The sequence below is a fragment of the Trichomycterus rosablanca genome, chromosome 16 (assembly GCF_030014385.1).
Source record: "Trichomycterus rosablanca isolate fTriRos1 chromosome 16, fTriRos1.hap1, whole genome shotgun sequence".
Taxonomy (NCBI): domain Eukaryota; kingdom Metazoa; phylum Chordata; class Actinopteri; order Siluriformes; family Trichomycteridae; genus Trichomycterus; species Trichomycterus rosablanca.
In genome coordinates, this window is record NC_086003.1 from 22,003,748 (window position 1) to 22,026,313 (window position 22,566).

Consider the following 22,566-nt stretch of genomic DNA (forward strand, 5'->3'; position numbering starts at 1 on the left):
TTCAAATTAAACAGATGGAAAAGTCCTGATTGTTTTATAGTATTGACCCTGACACAGATACAGAGTACTGATTTGATTTGACCTATTCTATGCATTCATGGCAGCACGTGAATGCTCTAGAGATTGGGCTGCAAGAGTAAAAGAACTAGTGTTTAAAATTAGACTAGTGTTTGTTTGTATTTGTGTACTTGTGTGGATATGTAGGGGCAGGGTGCAGTTGTAAACATGCTTGACTTTCATTCACATTAAAACGATGCGACTTACACCACTTTGAACAATCAACCATTTAAAACGGAAAGAGCATCCTGAACTTTTCATTCCCCTCAATATCCAATATTCACTCTAGAACATCGTCTTACACACATACACCTGAACATGTAATATACAAGCAAGGATAATAAATATTATCATCTAATTAATATACATCTATAACATTTTTTTTTAATCTTTACGTTGTTTTTGGTCTTCTGTGCCATGCTAGTTGGGCAAGTTTTGTGACACTCAGCAGCACTGCCTACCAAACACACGTCTGGATTTAATTCACATCCCAGCAATAAATAAAATAACAATCTCAAATATAATAACTTCTCCAAAACTGGCACGAGACAAGCACATGACATTGTAAAAGAGCAGATATAGGAAAAGATTTAGAAGCTGAAGGAGGTGTTAGGTGATAGGCAGTGTCCTTGTTAAGGCTCGTTTGTGCCCTTTTTGCCCAAAAAGAAAAAAAAAAAAGATGCAGGCTGGGCAGGAGAAGGATATGAAGTCTGGAATATTCTGCTCTTATCAGTATGGAAGCTATAAGGTGCAGCATCCACACTCCACATCAGTGAGTTGATTAATGGGGAGCATGATGTGCAGAATGGAAAACTGCCTGGTAAAGAAAAAAGATGAAGGGCTTTCTTTCATGGCTCATTTTCACATGGTCAGATCAAAAGAAGAAGAGTGTGCATTGCTGGCACACTCCAAGTATTGTAAACCATATAGTGAGCATTGTCTGAGTTCCCTCTAGTTTCTTAGAGAGTCTCGATGCTTGCTTACTCATAGCAAGCTAGAGATCCACCTCGGTGCGAGCAAGAAGGAACTGGTCCCATTCTGAAGACACTAATTATGTGCAATAACAAATGTAAACACTCAACCAAAACAATTTATAGGTAAAGTATGTCACAAGATTATGAAGAATAATTAGGTGGTTGCACAGGAAGGAAGGTCTTTATTCTCCTTCTATCCTCTCTTTGCTTTTGAACTTTTAGAAGCCAGGCACATGGCAGTAGGCCTCCAATGAGGACAGCAGAATGTAGATAAGCCAAAGAGAAAGCAAGAACAGAACGGTGAGCAGCTTGATGGGCCGCGGCCCTCCAAGTTCTGCTCCAGAGACTGAAGCCCGTCGGCGGTAGAGCAGTGTGACAAAACACACCAGCGCTAGAATGGTGAATAGCGTGACGTTAAAGGCTAGCGAGCCAGGTGGCACGTGAAACTGCTGGCCCTTGCTATGCCAGTAGATGGCGGCGATGGTCCATGCCACTCCGATGCCCAGGAACACGTTTACCGCGTTGCTGCCCGTTACATTTCCAATGGAGGCATCAGCGTACTGGTCCTGGATGGCAGCCACTTTGCTGGCGAAGGTGTCTAGAAAGAACATGGAAGCAAACACGGATATGAGTGAACTGTTTAGTTAATCATTCAAAACAAAACGCAACCTGACCCAAATTCGCAAGTCATTGTTACTAAATTAAATATGTGTTGACATTTTTCTTCACTGATGAACACATTTTGCACTTTGAGACATTTAAAGCCAGTCACCATCTCATGGAACGGCTGCTTACGCAACATCAAAACAGATGAACACGCTTGGAGGAGAGTACTGCCTTATTCTGTGTACCCCAATCAGCCATAACATTAAAACCACCTCCTTGTTTCTGCACACATTGTCCATGTTATCAGCTCCACTTACCATATAGTATCACGTTGTAGTTCTACAATTACTGCCTGTAGCCCATCTGTTTCTCCGCATGCTTTGTTATTCCCCTTTCATGCTGTTCCTCAATGGTCAGGACTCTCCCAGGACCACTACAGAGCAGGTATTATTTGGGTGGTGGATCATTCTCAGCACTGCAGTGACACTGACATGGTGGTGGTGTGTTAGTGTGTGTTGTGCTGGTATGAGTGGATAAGACACAGCAGCGCTGATGGAGTTTTTAAACACCTCACTGTCACTGTTGGACTGAGAATAGTCCACCAACCAAAAATATCCAGCCAACCGTGCCCCGTAGGCAGCGTCATGTGACCAATGATGAAGGTCTAGAAGATGACCAACTCAAACAGCAGCAATAGATGACCGATCATCTCTGACTTCACATCTACAAGGTGGACCAACTAGGTAGGAGTGTCTAATAGAGTGGACAGTGAGTAGACGGTACTCCAGCAGCACAACACATACTAACACACCACCACCATGTCATAGTTACTGCAGTGCTGAGAATGATCCACCACCTAAATAATACCTGCTCTGTGGTGGTCCTGTGGGGGTCCTGACCATTAAAGAACAGGGTGAACGCAGGGTAAAATAAGTATGTAGAGAAAGAGATGGACTACAGTCAGTAATTGTAGAACTACAAAGTGCTTTTATATGGTAAGTGGAGCTGATAAAATGGACAGTGAGTGTAGAAACAAATAGGTGGTTTTATTGTTATGGCTGATCAGTGTATATAACCCTAAACAATCCTTCCCACCTATGACTTTTGGCCACTGATAGCATTAGCTGCATAGTAACACCAACCAAATGCCGGTACTGAAAGCCAAGTTTTAATTTCAAGTGATATAACACCAATCGAAGTTATAGTCTAAACATTTATATTTGCTGATTAACCAGTCTTTTTCCCCTTAGTCTCCCAATTCTAGTCATTTCCGATCCCTGATTATGATCAAAGAGAACCAGATCACTACATGTGTCCAATCTGCAGACGCTGCTTATCACCTGCCAGTCTTTATTTCCCAGAAAGAGCCTTCTTCCACAGAGACTCGAACTTAGGGCTAGTGCATTTTACTGCTACGCCACCTGAGCGCTCTATACCCCTACTTTAATATTTACCCTAGGACGCACACATACTAAACATACTAACCAGGCACTGAGGTCCCGAGGGCGACAAACACAACCGCAGTGACCGAGTCCTTCAAACCGATGGTGCAACCGAAGTGGGAGGCGAGGTCTCCAGTGACGGCAGTCAGCATGCCGATGAGCAAGATGGACACAAAGAAGCAAGCCCAGCCGTTCCAGTACTCTGTGGGTGGAACAAAGGCGAACAGGACCTTCCAGAAGACCGTCAGGAAGTGCATGATGTAATCAAAACAGGAAGGCAAGCGTTCTTCACCGCTCTCCTCCTCATCGTCATCACCTGGAGGAGGTAGCCGTAAGGACAGGTTATGCAACGCTTAGCAAGAGAAATGATATAAGGTGTGAGGTTGGGAAGATATGCTTTATGCCAACATATGCAGGACAAAAGAAAGTGGGTAGTGGACTGACATGTATGAATTATATTGAGTAATGAGCAGATGTGTGTGAAAGAATGAAGCAGATGGTTCTTTTGTATATGAATAAAATATGAAGGTAACAGGAAAGTGGAAATGAGCGGTGTGTGTATGCAGGTAAAACACTGACCCGCACTGACTGTGACAGCACTGACAAACTGTTCTCTCCAGCTACTGCTACCCACCACCAGTGCAAGGTTCGTCTTCTTTATCAGCTTATCCACTGTGTTCTGAATATAAATGCACACAGACACACACATCCACAGACAGCAGAAGATGAGCAGAAACTCATTTCCTCTGCAATGTGACACTGAGCAGCATAAATGACTAATCTACCCGTCTCAAAAAAGCCTGGGCAAAGACAGGTCACAGTTAAATTAATTTTAGAGTTGTGAAGCAGCATGACTCTGAAATGAAACCCATTCCGTTATGTCCATTGTCATCCGGTCAGCTATCGCTAGTTCGTCTTTGTTTGTGAGGCTTGTAAAGGAATCTACGAGGTGCCTGTTTCACAGCTGTTCTAAATCCTATCAGCTCCCACGCCTGGGGTGAGTGAGTGGGTATTTGATACCTGCACAAGTAATGAAAGTGACCTTGGAGGTCAGCTCTACCCTTGCTCGTGGGTGAAATCCAGGGTCATACATACTGCATTATCCTGCAAACATAAAAACAGTCCAGTTTTCTGAAGTTACCTTGAATTCATAAGATTCCTCGATCACAACCTCCAGCTTGGTGTGCTCTCCCAAACTCGGGCAACCCATCTTAGCTACCTCTTCCTCTTCAACCACAACTGCTGGCTTGTTATCATTGGAATCTCCTGTTGGCAAAGACAATTTGTTTAAATTTAGGTCAGGAATATAATCAGAGCTTTTTGGATAAGATATACACTGATCAGCCATAACATTAAAACCACCTACTTGTTTCTACACTCACTGTCCATTTTATCAGCTCCACTTACCATGTAGAAGCACTTTGTAGTTCTACAATTACTGACTGTAGTCCATCTGTTTCTCTAAATACTTTTTTAGCCTGCTTTCACCCTGTTCTTCAATGGTCAGGACCCCCAAAGAGCAGGTATTATTTAGGTGGTGGATGATTCTCAGCACTGCAGTGACACTGACATGGTGGTGGTGTGTTAGTGTGTGTTGTGCTGGTATGAGTGGATAAGACACAGCAATGCTGATGGAGTTTTTAAATACTGTGTCCACTCACTGTCCACTCTATTAGACACTCCTGGTTGGTGCACCTTGTAGATGTAAAGTCAGAGACGATCGCTCATCTATTGCTGCTGTTTGAGTTGGTCATCTTCTAGACCTTCATCAGTGGTCACAGGACGCTGCCTACGGGGCGCTGTTGGCAGTATGTTTTTGGTTGGTGGATTTTTCTCAGTCCAGCAGTGACAGTGAGGTGTTTAAAAACTCCATCAGTGCTGCTGTGTCTGATCCACTCATACCAGCACAACACACACTAACACACCACCACCATGTCAGTGTCACTACAGTGCTGAGAATGATCCACCACCTAAATAATACCTACTCTGTAGTGGTCCTGGGAGAGTCCTGACCATTGAGGAACAGCATGAAAGGGGGCTAACAAAGCATGCAGAGAAACAGATGGACTACAGTCAGTAATTGTAGAACTACAAAGTGCTTCTATATGGTAAGTGGAGCTGATAAAATGGACAGAGTGTAGAAACAAGGAGGTGGTTTTAATGTTATGGCTGATTGGTGTATATTACACAGATATAAGTATTGTGTACAAAGCGTCACACACTACTTTCCATTATTCCATTTCTACCCAGCAAAGTCTGCAATTGCAGCAGTAATGAGGATTCCCTTCAACCTGTCCACCCTCAGACACAGCCAATCATATGTGTACGTGCACATTTGAACTAGTGAACTAGCAAATTTACCCCACTGTGCCAGGCCAGCACCTTTAGTTTTTAATTTTCTAATTAAGTTTTCACTTTCTCATTATAAGTGATTAAGCATAGACTGATGAGCAAAAATGGCATTTACATTCATTTATAATCAAGTCCACGACACAATAATGTGTGCAAAAAGTCAAGGGGGCTGAACACACCCTGAATCCACTCTAGGTACATTACAAATTTATGCTTTTCTGCATATTAATTAGCATTTAATAAGGAAGAGTAAAGGTTTAAAAAATTTAATGTCATTAGAAACATAGTTAACAGGGTCCTAATAGCTTGGCAAATTCACTGGTAAAGAAGATGCATTTAGAGCACTAAGTGTGTAATTAATATGCAAAAGTGGCCCAGAGATACAGATCCAACATGGCTACATGTGAGACTCATTACTGCCTATCCCGAATGGATTGTTATTTACTTACTTCAATGTTCATTTCTTCAGCAGCCATTTATTTACTTACAACCACAGTACATACCACATATTACCTTAATTTATATGTAACAGTTAACATACAATGTACATGCATATTAACAACCATATCATTATTATAACCCTATATACACCGATCAGCCATAACATTAAAACCACCTCCTTGTTTCTACACTCACTGTCCATTTTAACAGCTCCACTTACCATATAGAAGCATTTTGTAGTTCTACAATTACTGACTGTAGTCATCTGTTTCTCTGCATGATTTGTTAACCCCCTTTCATGCTGTTCTTCAGTGGTCAGGACCACCACAGAGCAGGTATTATTTGGGTGGTGGATCATTCTCAGCACTGCAGTGACACTGACATGGTGGTGGTGTGTTAGTGTGTGTTGTGCTGGTATGAGTGGATAAGACACAGCAATGCTGATGGAGTTTTTAAACACCTCACTGTCCCTGCTGGACTGAGAATAGTCCACCAACCAAAAATATATCCAGCCAACAGCGCCCTGTGGGCAGCGTCCTGTGACCACTGATGACGGTCTAGATGATGACCAACTCGAACAGCAGCAATAGATGAGTGATCATCTCTGACTTTACATTTACAAGGTGAACCAACTAGGTAGGAGTGTCTAATAGAGTGGACAGTGAGTGGACACAGTATTTAAAAACTCTAGCAGCGCTGCTGTGTCTGATCCACTCATACCAGCACAACACACACTAACACAACACCACCATGTCAGTGTCACTGCAGTGCTGAGAATGATCATCACCTAAATAATACCTACTCTGTAGTGGTCCTGTGGGGGTCCTGACCATTGAAGGACAGCATGAAAGGGGGCTAACAAAATATGCAGAGAAACAGGTGGACTACAGTCAGTAATTGTAGAACTACAAAGTGCTTCTATATGGTAAGTGGAGCAGTGAGTGCAGAAACAAGGAGGTGGTTTTAATGTTATGGCTGATCGGTGTATATAGAAGAAAGACAAAACAAACAAAAACACTTTTTATTTGTAATATCTAAATCCCCACAGTGTCAATAAACTTTTCAATTAAGAAAATATCAGCAAAAAGAAAACTTTTGCTGACCATGCTTCTGTCCAATCTCCAGCAGCACAGGCTCCCCAATCTGGATGGTGAAAGTCTTGTTTTTTTCATACTCCTCGTCATCAATAATCTTCACCTCAAGCATTTTCCTGAAAAAGAAAAAGAAGCAGGTAAAATTGATCATATAAGTATAAAATGTATACCATTCAAACCAGTGGCAATGTTAGGATAATCAACTTTGTTTCAGCACCTTTTAATTCAAGGCATTCCAGTATTTACTGGTTCTTAGGTTATGTCTGACCATCCTGACACCCATTAAAAAGTAATTGGCACAGTGGTCTCTTGCCAGGTTCAGTCAGAAACACAAAGGCTGTCAACATGAGCAAAGAGCGTAAAGTGATTTAATCATTCAGTCACAAAAACCCACAGTTGCATAATCATGAAGATTCTTAAACTGTCAAGACATTGTATGGCCAAAAGTATGTGAACGCCTGACCATGAGCTTGTTGAGCATCCCATTTTAAAGTGTGTCTGTGGGAATTTGTGCATGGTATTGATGTATAGCTTTGGGCGGCACGGTGGCTAAGTGGGTAGCACTGTCACCTCACAGTAAGAAGGTCCTGGGTTCGATCCCCAGGTGGGGCGGTCCGGGTCCTTTCTGTGTGGAGTTTGCATGTTCTCCGCGTGTCTGCGTGGGTTATCCTCGGGTGCTCCGGTTTCCTCCCACAGTCCAAAAACATGCAGCCAGGCTAATAGGTACCTAGCCGCTATGATGCATAAACCAGTGCATTGTAGTGCCGGTCCCAAGCCCAGATAAATGGGAGGGTTGTTTGAGGAAGGGCATCCTGCGTAAAAAAACTGTGCCAAATCAATAATGTGGATCACGATCCGCCGGCGACCCCTAACGGGAGCAGCCGAGGAAATAGATAGATTGATGTATAGCTTTCTGCTTGCATAATAGAGTTTCAGGTTGCATCTGTTAATGCAGTGGTAGACTGTGTTGAGTGACAACAGTTTTTCAAATTACTCCCTTATAGCTACGGTTATCACAGTATCATTCTGATTTCTCATGCAGTGTCATCTGGTTGCCTTAAACAGAATGAGATTTCTTGGAAAATCACTTTTTACAGTATGTATAGTAAATGGTAAAGGACCTACATTGTCTTGCATCTTGCAAAATATTCTCTCATGAAGTTTGGCATAAAGTGGTAAGCCATGAATCATATTTGCTTTTAAAGATTGAGCCATTCGTGGATCCTTCCAGCAGTGATCTCCTCATCTGTTACCAATTTACTTGGATGTGTTGTAGGTCTCAAAATTTAAATGTGTTTATACTGACAAAATACGATTAAGTTAGTAAAAAAAACACTGGAATTCTTTTCTTTGTGTTATAGCAATGTGCAATATATGTGCAATATCTGCCTTCAGTATTATTTTATTGTGTAGCAGCCTTCATATGTCACATTCTAATTTACTTGGACTATTCCCTGCAACATCCTGATAAATCAACATACATTAGCAGCTTGTATAATTGTCTCCTGATTAAGCAGCATTGTTTGCTATTCAATTGCTGTTTGACAGAAGAATAATGTAAAAGCATGCGTTTCATTTTTTTCTTTTTTAGGCTAATTTCTGAGACCATATTGCTAGAAGTGGTGCAGCTCTAATCACCTACTGGCTACACATTTGTTCTCTCGGATGATGCCAATTAACCTGCCAGTGTGTAGTGTATATCATCTTTTTCCCTTACTCTCCATCACAGACCAGCACAGAAGTACAATTTATATTTAAATATACATTTACACTGATCAGCCATAACATTAAAACCACCTCCTTGTTTCTACTCACTGTCCATTTTATCAGCTCCACTTACCATATAGAAGCACTTTGTAGTTCTACAATTACTGACTGTAGTCCATCTATTTCTCTACATACTTTTTTAGCCTGCTTTTTCCCTGTTCATCAATGGTCAGGAGCCCCACAGGACCACCACAGAGTAGGTATTATTTAGGTGTTGGATCATTCTCAGCACTGCAGTGACACTGACATGATGGTGTTAGTGTGTGTTGTGCTGGTATGAGTGGATCAGACACAGCAGTGCTGCTGGAGTTTTTAAATACCGTGTCCACTCACTGTCCACTCTATTAGACATTCCTACCTGGTTGGTCCACCTTGTAGATGTAAAGTAGATGTGTAGATGTGAGTTGGTCATCTTCTAGACCTTCATCAGTGGTCACAGGACGCTGCCCACGGGATGCTGTTGGCTGGATATATTTTTGGTTGGTGGACTATACTCAGTCCAGCAGTGACAGTGAGGTGTTTAAAAACTCCATCAGCATTGCTGTGTCTGATCCACTCATACCAGCACAACACACACTAACACACCACCACCATGTCAGTGTCACTGCAGTGCCGAGAATGATCCACCACCCAAATAATAAATACTCTCTAGTGGTCCTGGGAGAGTCCTGACCATTGAGGAACAGCATGAAAGGGGAGCTGATAAAATGCACATAGTGTGTAGAAACAAGGAGGTGGTTTTAATGTTATGGCTGATTGGTGTATATTCCAGCATAAATTACTACATCCTTCACATCCCCTGTTTAACTCACCACCATAACCAATTTTCTCTTTAATCATCCCTGCCAAGCAGACTCTTTGATTCAACCAAATATTAAACAATGTAGAAAATTCAATTTGGACTGGCAAAATAGAAAAGTCAGAATAATAATAAAAAAATCTAAATCCCCCTACACTAGCTTGACTGATTTCACTTTTCCCAGTTTGAGAAAAACCTGCCTGACCCACTATTACACTCCTCTAAGAGATCTCCAGTGATCTTACATTTGCTATTTCACTGATGCAATTTTCACTGACAGACTGAGTTGGATCAAGTCTGTCTTTTTGCTCACTTTTCAGCCTAAGGCCTTAAAATGGGCCAATTTGAAACAAGTACTGTGAAGCAATCGCTTGGACACCTATCAATCTAGTTAAATAGACTGGGCATTTTGCTGAAATTGCTGTACTTACTGAAGCACTCAACAAATCATGCAAGAACTGTTATGTTTTTATTTCCCATTCTGCTTGATTTATATGCCACCTTTGACACTGAGCGGGTTTTCCATTACAATGAGGCAGGGCTGAAAAACTCAATAAATATTGCTCATTTAAATAGATGGCAGTAAATTTCATTATTCTTCTGTTGGATTGGACAATTTGTCATCTGAAATGTGAGATGACAAAATCACATAAGCCAAAAAAACACCCAAAAAATGGAAGGTTATACTGAGGTCAAATACTGACAAAAAAGTGAAAAGTGCGTCCTGTAGCTGCACGCAATCAGTTTAAAACACTGATGCTCACCTACAAAGCCAAAAATGGACCAGCCCCAAGCTACCTTCGAGGTATAATCAAACCCCACTCTGTACCATGCAACCACCAAGCCATTGCTCGACTTGATCCTCCACCCAGGGCTCGAGGAAGATGAGCATCAAGGCTCTTCTCTGTACTTGCACCCAAATGGTGGAACGAGCTTTCCTTGTCAGTCCGAACATCTGAGTCTCCTGCTATCTTTAAAAAATGATTAAAAACTCACCTATTTACTAAGCATTTAAGCTGACTAGTACTTACTTACTTACTCACACTCTTATTCATTTATTAAAAAAACTAAACACTAACCTTGGTTCTAACAGGGTTTCAGCAGATTTGTGTTCTTGGACTGTTGTCTACTTAATGTTTACTATGGAAGCACTTCTGTAAGTCGCTCTGGATAAGAGCATCTGCTAAATTCCGAAAATGTAAATGTAAATGAAAAAATATTTGGTATTTAAAAAATAAAGCAAATATTAACAGTGGTCACAAGTGGACGCTCATTGACAGGGATGGATGGCACTACAGGATATTCACTTATGCCTCATTTGCATTGCAGGTACCCTACAGTACAATACAGTGCTCACCCAAAACCAGAATGATATGTACTGTATCTAATGTGCTATTTGTTTACAATTGCACAAGAATTCCCATAAAAGTAGGAGAGGTTTCTGACGGGGTGGCTGTGACAGCACTCTATACCAGACCCTAAAAGCAACTGTAACTATAAAGAGTATTAACAGAAATATTAGTAATTTGTAGCCCTATTAGGTTTTTATACCCTATTATGTATTTATAATACACTGGTATATGTTTCTGTTATTTTGTCCAGGCAAATACATATAATAAATGCAAAAATATTTAGTTGTTACAGCTGGAGTAACAAAGCATTTTAATGACTAATCTTATTCTTTAGGACAAAGTTTTTTCTGAGTTTAAAATGTTTTACTTTAAATCTGATAGAAGAATAAGACACCTTATCTGCCGTGCACTAATTTAAGAAAGAAGAGAGAAGTGGAAAATGATAAAGACATGAATAAAAGATGGTAGGTTGAGAAACTAAACCTTTGGGTAATGTAGCACATTTTCATAGCATTGACAGCTTGACATTAAAAATCAATTCCCCTACATGATGCAACTGGGTAATTTCCTAGCACATTAGCACTTGCAGACAATGCGGTACCACAGCCAATCTAATCAAGCAGCAGTTTACCCGGTCCCTGGGACAGGTCTACTAGTGAGCTGCTACTGTGGATAATTTCTGCATGTATCAAATTCAAAGGCTGGTCACCACCAACTTACATTGCCTTGGTTTGACCTCAAGTTACTGTTAGTAGGTCATTTCATTGTGGGTTTCCTCTGAGTACTTCAGTTTTCTTTCACATCTCAAAAAATACACATGAGGTGAACTGACTACCCAAAAATGTACAGTGGTACCTTGAAACTCAACATCAATTGGTTCTGGGAGTGGCGTTGAGTTTAAAAGGCATTGAGTTTCAAGGTATTTTTTCCCATAAGGATGTCTGGGAAACCTGTTAATGCGTTCCATGGTCCTGTGGACGTACATATATTTTATTTATGTAAAATAATGGGGTTGTTTTTGACACTTATAAACTAAAAATAACACAAATAATATAAAACACTGGAATAAAAAGCTGACTCTTACAATTTCTCAGAACCCTGAGCTGTAACACAAGTTTAAAAGTGAAACAGTGAGGAAAATCCAGCTAAACACAGATACATGTGGACTATTCGTCTCATATGCGCACTTTGATGACGTATTACCGCACTTCTCAAGCCGAGCGCTGAACTAAGTGACTGTTCATTGTTCATTTAAAATTAAATAAATACGCCCATCAGGTGGCGCAGTGGTAAAACACACGCTAGCACACCGGAGCTGGGATCTCGAATACATTGTATTGAACAACAATTGGCCTGTTGTTTATATAGGGGTGGGGTAGTAGTAAGCCAGATAGGGTCTCCTCATAGCTGATGTGGCTGCGACCTCTGCTGGCTGATTGATGGCGCCTGCACAGGGGCGGGGAAGGAGTGCATTGATCAGGGTGTGTCTCTCCTTACACAGGGCTGATCCGCATTAGCACTCGCCTAGTGCAGGTGAAAAAATGCTTACGACTGCTGCCCAGTGTCGGAGGGGGCGTGGGTTAGCTTTGTTCTCCTCAATCAGAGTGGGGGATCAGCATTAGTGGAGAGTGCAATCGGGTAATTGGATGCACTAAAAGTCGGGAGAAAAAGGGGAGAAAACTGTATCTTGGTGTAAGTGAGTGAGTGAATAATTTAGTAAGTGGATTTGTAAAGGAGTGAATGAATGGGTATGTGTGTTGTTTCCCACGTGATGGACTGGTACCCTGTCTGGGATGTGTTTCCAAGTAGTTACGCAGGATGTGACCTTAGTCAAGATTGAGCAGTTAGTAAAATGAATGAATAAATACAGGTATTGCCAATCCAGAAATCTTCAATTTTTTTATCACATCAAATATAAAAAGGACATGACTGTTTTTGATACTGGACTGATTCTGCTTTGCCATTGAGCTGCTGCTGTCCACTTTTTAAAACCCATCATGACAAACTACTCAGCACAGTCTGGGAGGCAGACATGCCAACACATGGCTACAGCTGTGTTTTTAGTGGCTGTTTTGGGGTGATATGCATGGAGTGTGATGGCTGATAAACTCTGACTCAATGCACTAGGTGAATATATAGCTGAGTGCTGTGTTTACTGCAGGAGATAAAAAGCTGAGAATGAGAGACAGAATGGTGTAAAGAATGAAAAGGGAAGCCTCATTGAAAGCATCCAGCTGAGAGGCAACCCACTGAGCATGCTCAAAGCTGCCTGTTTGAACACTGCTCATGTATTATTTCAGCAGTGTGCCGATAGAGAGCGGTCCATGGGGATGAGAGAGTGAAAGGAGGGTTCAGTGAGTGCAATTAATGATACAAGATAATGTGTTATTATTAATGTAAACACACACAACACACACATCAATGTGTGAATACATGAATATAACAGTACTGCCATTTTTTTTTTTAATTTAAAGATGTAAATTACTGTAAATTAATCATCCCAGTATTAGTGAGGGGTGCTCTGGTGGGACAACGGTCTGTTATGCTAGCCCACCACTGTTGAGATCTGTGGTCGAATATGACTGGTGCTATCAGCCATTCACAGACATGACTGCAATCTTGGGGTGGAGGAGGTGGCTGAAGCCTGGTGATAGATTGGCACCCTATACGGGGTATTCCTGCCCTGCGCCCAGCGTCAAGAATGAACAAATAGCCAGATATTGTCCATCCAGAGATCTTTGATATCGGCATCACATCTAACATTAAAAAAGGGATTAGACATGCTAAAGTGAAAATACGAAATGGTCTTGCTTCTTTTCCTTTTAAAAATGTAGGATAGGGAGGATGAAAGAGAGGAGGAAGAGCCACAGAGGGCTGTGAATAGGGACATTGATAATTAAAGCCCATGAATAATTAAAAGCGACAGGCACACATGCAACAAAAAAAGGAACTCTGTGTAAATGAACAAACGCACACGCATTTCACCGTCTGGTTTTTCTAAATGAAACCCTACACATGGATGTTAACTCCTAATCTTTTCTTTGTCCTTTCTTGGCTCGACGCTCACCCCTGGCCAGACGCGTGTAATTAAATGCACGACAACATGTGTCTCATTTATTAGTCCACTGCATTTCTCATCTGACTGCACCTCCTTACTTTCCCGAACGCCCCCTTTTTTCTCTTCGTTCCTTCCTCTATTTTACACTTCTCTGGACCGTGTTCCAGCGATAACATTAATATCATTTTTATACTGTATGGTGCGCCTTGGAGTTTTAGCTCCAATCCACAAGGACTGTAAAAATTTAGCTTACTGAAAATGGGAGTTGTTTCCAATCGAACAATTCTCTCAGAACTTTACAATGTTGTTTGTTTTCTTCTGTTCTTTATAGGTTGGTTTTGTGTTTGTGTAGTCAGCAAGCACTACATGGCTAAAACTCTGTCTAAGCCCGACCACCCCTTCACTATCCTAATAATAAGTGAATTGGTTTTTACTGTTATATTGTGTAATGTAAAGCAGAGATGTTCACAAGTCACAAAATACAAGTCTGAGTCAAGTCACGAGTCTTTAGGCTAGAGTCCGAGTCAAGTCACGAGTCTTTAGGCTAGAGTCCGAGTCAAGTCACGAGTCTTTAGGCTAGAGTCCGAGTCAAGTCACGAGTCTTTAGGCTAGAGTCCGAGTCAAGTCACGAGTCTTTAGGCTAGAGTCTGAGTCAAAGTCACGAGTCTTTAGGCTAGAGTCCAAGTCAAGTCATGAGTCTTTAGGCTAGAGTTCAAGTCACGAGTCTTTAGACTAGAGTCTGAGTCAAGTCACGAGTCTTTAGGTTAGAGTCCCAGTCAAGTCACGAGTCCTTAGATTAGAGTCCAAGTCAAGTCACGAGTCTTTGGGCTAGAGTCCAAGTCAAGTCACGAGTCTGTAGACTAGAGTCTGAGTCAATTCACGAGTCTTTAGGTTAGAGTCCAAGTCAAGTCACGAGTCTTTGGGCTACAGTCCGAGCCAAGTCATGAGTCTTTAGGGTAGCGTCCAAGTCAAGTTACAGGTCTTTAGGCTAGAGTCCGAGTCAAGTCACGAGTCTTTAGGCTAAGTCACGAGTCTTTGGGCTACAGTCCGAGCCAAGTCATGAGTCTTTAGGCTAGAGTCCGAGTCAAGTCACGAGTCTTTAGGCTAGAGTCCGAGTCAAGTCACGAGTCTTTAGGCTAGAGTCCGAGTCAAGTCACAAGTCTTTAGGCTAGAGTAGAGAGCATTCTAAGTAATAAGTAATTGACTTATAAGTCAGGTTATTATTCAGACACACTACTTAGACAGCGATTACCGAATTTACATCAACATAGTTTGCGCTTACTAAGCTATCAAAGTTAGCCTTAGGCAATTCAAACCAATGAGCTGAGGGAGCACAACCCGCTAACATGCCAGCTAACATCTGCCTCCGTTTACTAAAAATGGTGACTGTCACTGACAAGCCCAAATTTGGAAATAAATGATACTTGTGCACCTTTATACAAATTAAAAATTAATGAGAATTTATTTACATTTAAAAAGAACTTTGTTCCTTGTTCCGCATTCGTCCACCATATTTGTTATTTTCTGTAAGTAAAGTTGCGCCGCATTGAATGCTAGGATTGCCTTCACTGGTAAGGATGCATTGTATGCTCTCTCGTTATTCAGTCAGATTATAGCTTCAAAATAAGGCACCTCATAAGGCAGCATTTTAAGGCATCTAAGATTTCGAACAGCCTTGTTCTTGGGAGTGAGTGGAGGAGGATGTAAAATGCGTCTATGTAGAGAGCTCACTAGGTTTTCGAACAGACCCAGTGTGTTTGTTTGTTCTCTGCTTTGGACATAGTTGCGGCTGTTTTAGCACCAAACTTTCACTCCTGTTTGGTTCCCCCTATCTTTCAAGGCCAGAGCTACCTCCAAGTCCCCCCACCAGCCCCCGGTTAAGCGTGGGTCATTTTAAGTTTCTATGTCATTAAATGTATGCAAAATTCATACAGTCACTGTATGAATAGCACATATTACTACTATTATTATGAAAATGTAGTCATTTCAGCAAGCATGATAAAAAGTGACTAGAGAGAAAAACCGGGCCTGGAGGTGTTCGATGCTACCATCCAAAGCTCAAAAAGGAAGCTGATGATAATAAGCGGAAACAGGCTATTAAGAATAGAAGCAGACAGGCAAATTTATGCCTGCTGATTAAACAGGTATCTCGACTTTACACTGTGGCCCTCAGGTAATAATGGACGTTATTATTTACCGAGGCAATGCTAACCACCCACATGCTTTCATCTGTGTGTAGGCATAGACATGAACCAAAATAATGCCGGTACATGCCGACTGACTTGCAAATCCATTTAATTTTCAAGCACTAATAACAACTCTGAATGGCTCACACAAACTCACTAATAACACCGACTTCACAAAGTAACACATACACAGATAAACCATAACATTAAAACCACCTCCTTGTTTCTACACTCACTGTCCATTTTATCAGCTCCACTTACCATATAAAAGCACTTTGAAGTTCTACAATTACTGACTGTAGTCTATATTTTTCCCTACATACTTTTTAACCTGCTTTCACCCTGTTCTTCAATGGTCAGGACCCCCGCAGAGCAGGTATTATTTGGGTGGTGGATCATTCTTAGCACTGCAGTGACAATGACATGGTGGTGGTGTGTTAGTGTGTGTTGTGCTGGAATGAGTGGATAAGACACAGCAGCACTGATGGAGTTTTTAAACACCTCACTGTACCTGCTGGACTGAGAATAGTCCACCAAACAAAAATGTATCCAGCCAACAGCACCCCGTGGGCAGTGACCTGTGAGCACTCATGAAGGTCTAGAAGATGACCAACTCAAACAGCAGCAACAGATGAGCGATCGTCTCTGACTTTACATCTACAAGGTGGACCAACTAGGTAGGAGTGTCTAATAGAGTAGACAGTGAGTGGACACAGTATTTAAAAACTCCATCAGCGCTGCTGTGTCTGATCCACTCATACCAGCACAACACACACTAACACACCACCACCATGTCAGTGTCACTGCAGTGCTGAGAATGATCCACCAACCAAATAATACCTGCTCTGTAGTGGTCCCGTGGGGGTCCTGACCATTGAAGAACAGAGTGAAAGGAGGTTAACAAAGCATGCAGAGATACAGATGGACTACAGTCAGTGATTGCAGAACTACAAAGTGCTTCTATATGGTAAGTGGATGGTAAAATGGACAGTGTGTGTAGAAACAAGGAGGTGGTTTTAATGTTATGGCTAATTGGTGTATTTGCTGAATGTTTTGATTTATCAAGGCTGGGAATAATGTCCACATCTGGGCTAACAATTTCTCCAGCTGTCATAAGCTCCAGGAAATAAAATTAAAGGCCCTATAAAAAAAGTCCAAGGCTGCATTCACATCAACATTGTTAACACTGTGGTCATTTATTTCTTTTCTTTTTTTTAAACACTAGTCAAAATGTATCTGCATACCTCCCTCCATCTAGGCGTGTTCAGCTTTTCTGTTGTATCTTTCCTCCACTGCTACAGGACTACATCCTGATCAAGGAGGGTCGTACCTAACAAACCCCCTCATGTGTGCAGTTGCCAAACGCTTCTTTTTATCTGTCTGAGACACATTCGTAGAGAAACAGAGAGCTGTATGGTGTATAGAAAGTCACGCACTGCTCTCCATTATTCATAATCTCTGGGCAGATGCCTTCAATTGTAATGAGGAATTCATTCTACAATCCCTCCTGACAAACATAACTAATCATGTCTGTGTAGATACCTAGCCAGTCGATAGCACAGCTGAGATTGGAAATTGGAATTCAGAGCCGCTCAGGTGGCGCAGCGGTAAAAAGACACGCGCTGCAACCAGAGCTGGATTTCGAAGGAGCGTCGTTTCGAATCCAGCTCTGCCTTCACGGTCGAGGCTGGGCGGCTATGGACAAACGATTGGCCTGTTGTCCGGGTGGGGGGCGGGACTTGAGACCGTAGGGGATGCTCTTTCAGGAACGGGGCAGTTGCGCCCTCTGCTGGCTGGTTGGTGGCGCCTGTATGGAGACGGGAGGGGGTGTGGCGGAGTGTGTGATCCTCCGTGCACAGTACTCTGCCACGCTGCACTCGTCAAGTGTGGGTGATAAGACAGTCGATTGGCTGTGCACGTTTCGGAGGAGGCATGGAACGGCCTTGTCAGCCCCAATCAGGAGCAGGAATCCGCACTAATGAGAGGATGATAGATGGGACGAAATTGGACGTGCTAAATTAAAAAAAAAAATATATATATATAAAAAGAAATTGGAATTCAGCAATGCTGAACTAGCACATTATATCTCTGTGCCACCTGAGTGCTGATTGATTTCAGTAAGAAAAAATGCTGATGGCAGATCACAGGCCATGATGGATGGCCTTGCATAAAAATTACTCTCTGTCATTGGCTCAAAAGGTTACCAGGATTGTATTTTTTGCTGAAATTTTCTCTGTGTAATAATTCATCTGACAATACAAGACAATGTTCCATTTATTCATGTCAATAAACAATAAAAGAGAATTTAAAGATGGATATCAGCTCTTATCCAAACTGTCCAAACCAGCAGTAGACATTCCTTTAACAACATCAATCTGTGACTAAAAGAACAAAAACTTTTTTTTTTTTTCGTTTTTTTTTTTTAGGTATATTTATGCAGTGTGAGTTGATGAATACAGCGGACAGTTTTCAGTTCTTATGTTCAGTCTTCATGAAAGCTGGTAGCTTACTAGCATGATTTTGTACACCATCAGTTAAATAAAGAATCTGTCAAGCAAACAAATTACATATTCTTGTTTATATTGCAATTTACAAAAACTTTTCTGAAAATGTTCCAGCACCACAAACAATGACTACACAAAGGTGCAGAGCACTGGATAATTCAGGCAAGAAGAAAAAAAGATCAGGTTGGCATGGCAACAAGTAGCATGTAAGCCCACACTGAAAAAAAAGGATGGAGATTATGACTCAAAGTGAGAAACAGAGGATAAAGAAATAAAAACGAAGGAATATAATCAAGTAAATACATAGAATAAAGAATGAGACAATTAAAAAAGGAGCATGAATACCACTGCAGTGTTCTTCCTTCTCATCTACTTTCTTTTTTCCCACTCCCTTACTCACCCACACAATTCTTCATAACAAATTCATAAGGCAGGATAAAGAATCAGAGCAGATGAGCTGATGATACTGCAGAACTAAGAAGTTTTGGAGTGACATGTTTAGATGCAGATGGAGGCTGAGGCACATATCAGAAGGCTGAAGAGAATTAAAGCTGCCAGTGAGGAGACAATCAGAAAGACAGCAGAAGACACCGCAGAACTATGGTTGGTAGAGACAGAGAGACGAGAAAGGAGCAACGAGTAGGCACAGACAGACAAAATAAGCTGCCAACCGATAGAGGACATTTATTATCAGCTTCTGACTGACAAGGAAAATGTAGAGAGTCACTGCATATCATCGGAAGCCTAACAGAGCTAAATGGAGCGTGTTTATAATGGTGGGCTCAATATGTACCAGCTGACCCTCTGTTCACACTTCACACACTTAAGTAGTGGTGATACACAGTGATACACTGAGCAATATCACAGTATTCATGATTTTTTTACTAAACTTGAATGAAGAAAGGTGACCATGATGGCATGGTGGCGTAGCAGGTACACAAATTACCACACCTACCATTGGTTATACCTGTTTAAACCTTAGCATCAGTTCCATGAAAGTTAACCAACTGTATTCAATATTATGATGAATCCACTAAGGATAGCATAGTTACAAACAATGTATCAAACAATGCAGTTTTAAACAGAACCAGTGCACCACTGTGTGCTGGGCAAACTCAACGCCCTTCATCAAGAAATTTGTACCCTTAAACTCGACGTGTGTGCGACTGCTGTATTCAGCACTTGCCTTGAGCGGTGTGGTAAAACATCATTAAAGTGCGAATAAGAGACGAATCTGCATTTGTGTGGAATAACCGTCAAATTTATTCTGAAAGCTCCACGTGTATCTATGTTTAGCTGGATTTTCCTCATGTTTCACTTTTAAACTTGTGTTACAGTTCGGGGTTCTAAGAAATCAGCTTTTCCCAGAGAGTCTAAAACGCTTATCATTAAAAAAACCATTAATGTCTTTTAATGTATTAAAAGAACAACATAGGAACACTAAACTTCTCGATGCACCATGGTTACAACTAGCTATCTAAATAACAATGCTCAGACTGTGAAACAAATATTCTAAAGGGATAAATACAGAACCTACAACATCACACTTCTGCAAAACTGCTGTTTTTATTTTAACTTTTACACACAGAACATTTAGCAGCATGTTTGGTTTCACTTACGTTCGAGCTGTTGTTCACGTGACGCATCTCGCTTTACGGTGTGTCGTCCAAAGTGTCCACAATTGGAAGATGTGGATGTCAATCAAACGCGATGGACCAATTAGAATTGTCGCAGAGTTAAGATTTTCCGTTAAAGTTCTGTCACGTTTTTAGATGATTAAACCCTGCTGGATTTTGAAGAGGACATCTGTGGCTAAACGGAAAACGGTGTAGTTTGTTTTATTTCATAACACTAATGGATAAATCGTTGAGGATGTGAGATATCTCCAAGCCGGGACAAAGTTTTCTTTATCTCAGGTGATCAATTTATCATTTATAAAGTGATTTTTATTGTGTTTAAACAGTGTTTTTAGATGTGGCAGTAGTAGATGATTTTTCTTGTGTTTAAACAGTGTTTTTAGATGTGGCAGTAGTAGATGATTTTTTAAAATGCTAAAAGTTGAAGTAGATCAGTGTGTTTTAATTTCTGAATGGCTGTTGCAGATGAGTTGTAGATCAGTGTTACATGTTAATGATGTCATCAAGATGCACCTTGTTATGGCAGTTGCCGAGTGAGCTGGCAATAAACGGCGCTCTGCTGGAATCTGTTTGTGTGTTATTTGCTTTACACACAAACAATGGCCTTATTTACATCAAGTGTTATTTACATGAAGCAACAGTATCGGATCGGATTACACGTTTTTTTCCTTCTGATATCCGATCAAGTGATTTGGGCCAATATCGGACCGATACTGATACAGAGTATCAGATCAGTGCCAGCCCTAATATTGTGTTATTGTCACTGGATAAGTGCCAAAAACAAGTCCATTATTTTATTGAAAATTTACATTAGCCTAAAATATATACAGTAACACAGGAACAAGAAACGCATTAACAGGTTTCCCATACATCCTTATGGGCAAAAAAGCGCTTAATGGTCAAGCCCCGGCTTATCTTAGTGGTATGCTTTCTCCAGCAACCACTTTGAGATCAGCCACTCAGAACTTGACTGTTGACTGTTCCTAGGGCTTGTTTGAAGCTAAAAGGTGATCGTTCATTTGCAGTTTATGCTCAGAGGCTATGGAACACTACCTCATACTATTCGACAAGCACCGGCTGCTGTTTTTAAATCACTCCTAAAAACATACCTTTATAAGCTGGCATTTGAACAGTGAGGAGCCGTGGTAATTATAATTGTTTAGTCTATTTTAATCTGTTTTATTTTCCCTCTTACTCGGTATTTTTATTTGGTTTTACTTTCCATGATGTTGTCTTATGTATGCTTGTTCGATGTACAGCACTTTGGTCAACGTAAGTTGTTTTAAGAGTGCTTTATAAATAAAATGTACTTACTTACTTACACTCTTATTTTCAGTGATGTTCATAACAAACACTTGCATTTTCCAACATCAGATCTTGTTAGAGATGACAATCTGCTTCTCATGATTTACTAATGAAGCTGATGAAACAGAGAATGATAGCAACACTACACAGTAAGTCCATTAAAAACTGGATAGAGGGAAACAAGAACAAGTACAGCGTGAGTACAAGGGGATCCAAGACCAGTCAGATCAGTGAGGGAGGCTTTAAATAGACCAGAAAATTTGGCTGGGAGGAAAGCTACTCTCTGCTAATATGTGATAATTAATCCACAATGACTGCAAATAAGGCATTTCTGCTCTTGCCATCTAGCACATAAATAAGTTATTACTCAACTGAGCTGTCAAACAGTGTGTGGCTCAGACCGAGCGCCAGAAACTAACGAGAGACTCACTAACTGCTAAAGCTCAGGAAGTCATTTAGACTAGAGTTTTATTTCACGCTTAGAGGGATGGGATTGGAGGTAGGTTAAAAATAAGCTCATCTCAATATTCTAGCCCAAATCCAAGTCAAAGCCTTACAAAATTGTGCCCTATTACAAATATGTAGACACCCCTTCTAACAAGAGTAGCATAGCGTTATTTAATTCTGCCACACCCATTGCTAAGGTGTGTTGTAGTGTCCGCATAGCGTTCATTTCTGCTTGTCCCTGCCTTTTCTGCAGTTCTGAAAACTAGATGTTGAGTCGAAGTATGCTTCCCTACTGTGGTTTGGTTTTTCACACTGATGCTTTGAAGCTGATCCATTCCCACAAGACTGCTGTCTAAATAAAAGCCAAGATGATCGCCTTACCTCCATCTCTATTCACTCCATTTGTTCCATAGAGCCTCTGCTGCTCTTCTCAGTTCGATTGTTGGTGTCATTAAAGTGGCTTCTCGCATCATCAATCAAGTATTTTATCTAGATCATTAGGCTCTAATCTTTCCAGACACCGCTGGTGCACACCTGTTGTTTTT

At 41.1% G+C, this 22,566-nt stretch overlaps 1 protein-coding gene across 2 annotated transcripts in view; it reads right to left on the minus strand.

Moving 5' to 3' along the window:
- Positions 1 to 1,234: 1,234 nt before the first annotated feature.
- Positions 1,235 to 22,566, minus strand: part of slc8a4a (solute carrier family 8 member 4a) — a 95,400-nt gene continuing 74,068 nt past the window's right edge. For both annotated transcript variants that reach the window (XM_063010998.1, XM_063010999.1), the window contains 5 exons: positions 6,976 to 7,082; positions 4,221 to 4,345; positions 3,659 to 3,758; positions 3,123 to 3,395; positions 1,235 to 1,629 (listed from right to left, as the gene is read on the minus strand). In XM_063010998.1, coding sequence (XP_062867068.1) covers positions 1,250 to 1,629; positions 3,123 to 3,395; positions 3,659 to 3,758; positions 4,221 to 4,345; positions 6,976 to 7,082 — 985 coding nt within the window. In that variant the 3' untranslated portion in view covers positions 1,235 to 1,249. The remainder of the gene's footprint in view (positions 1,630 to 3,122; positions 3,396 to 3,658; positions 3,759 to 4,220; positions 4,346 to 6,975; positions 7,083 to 22,566) is intronic.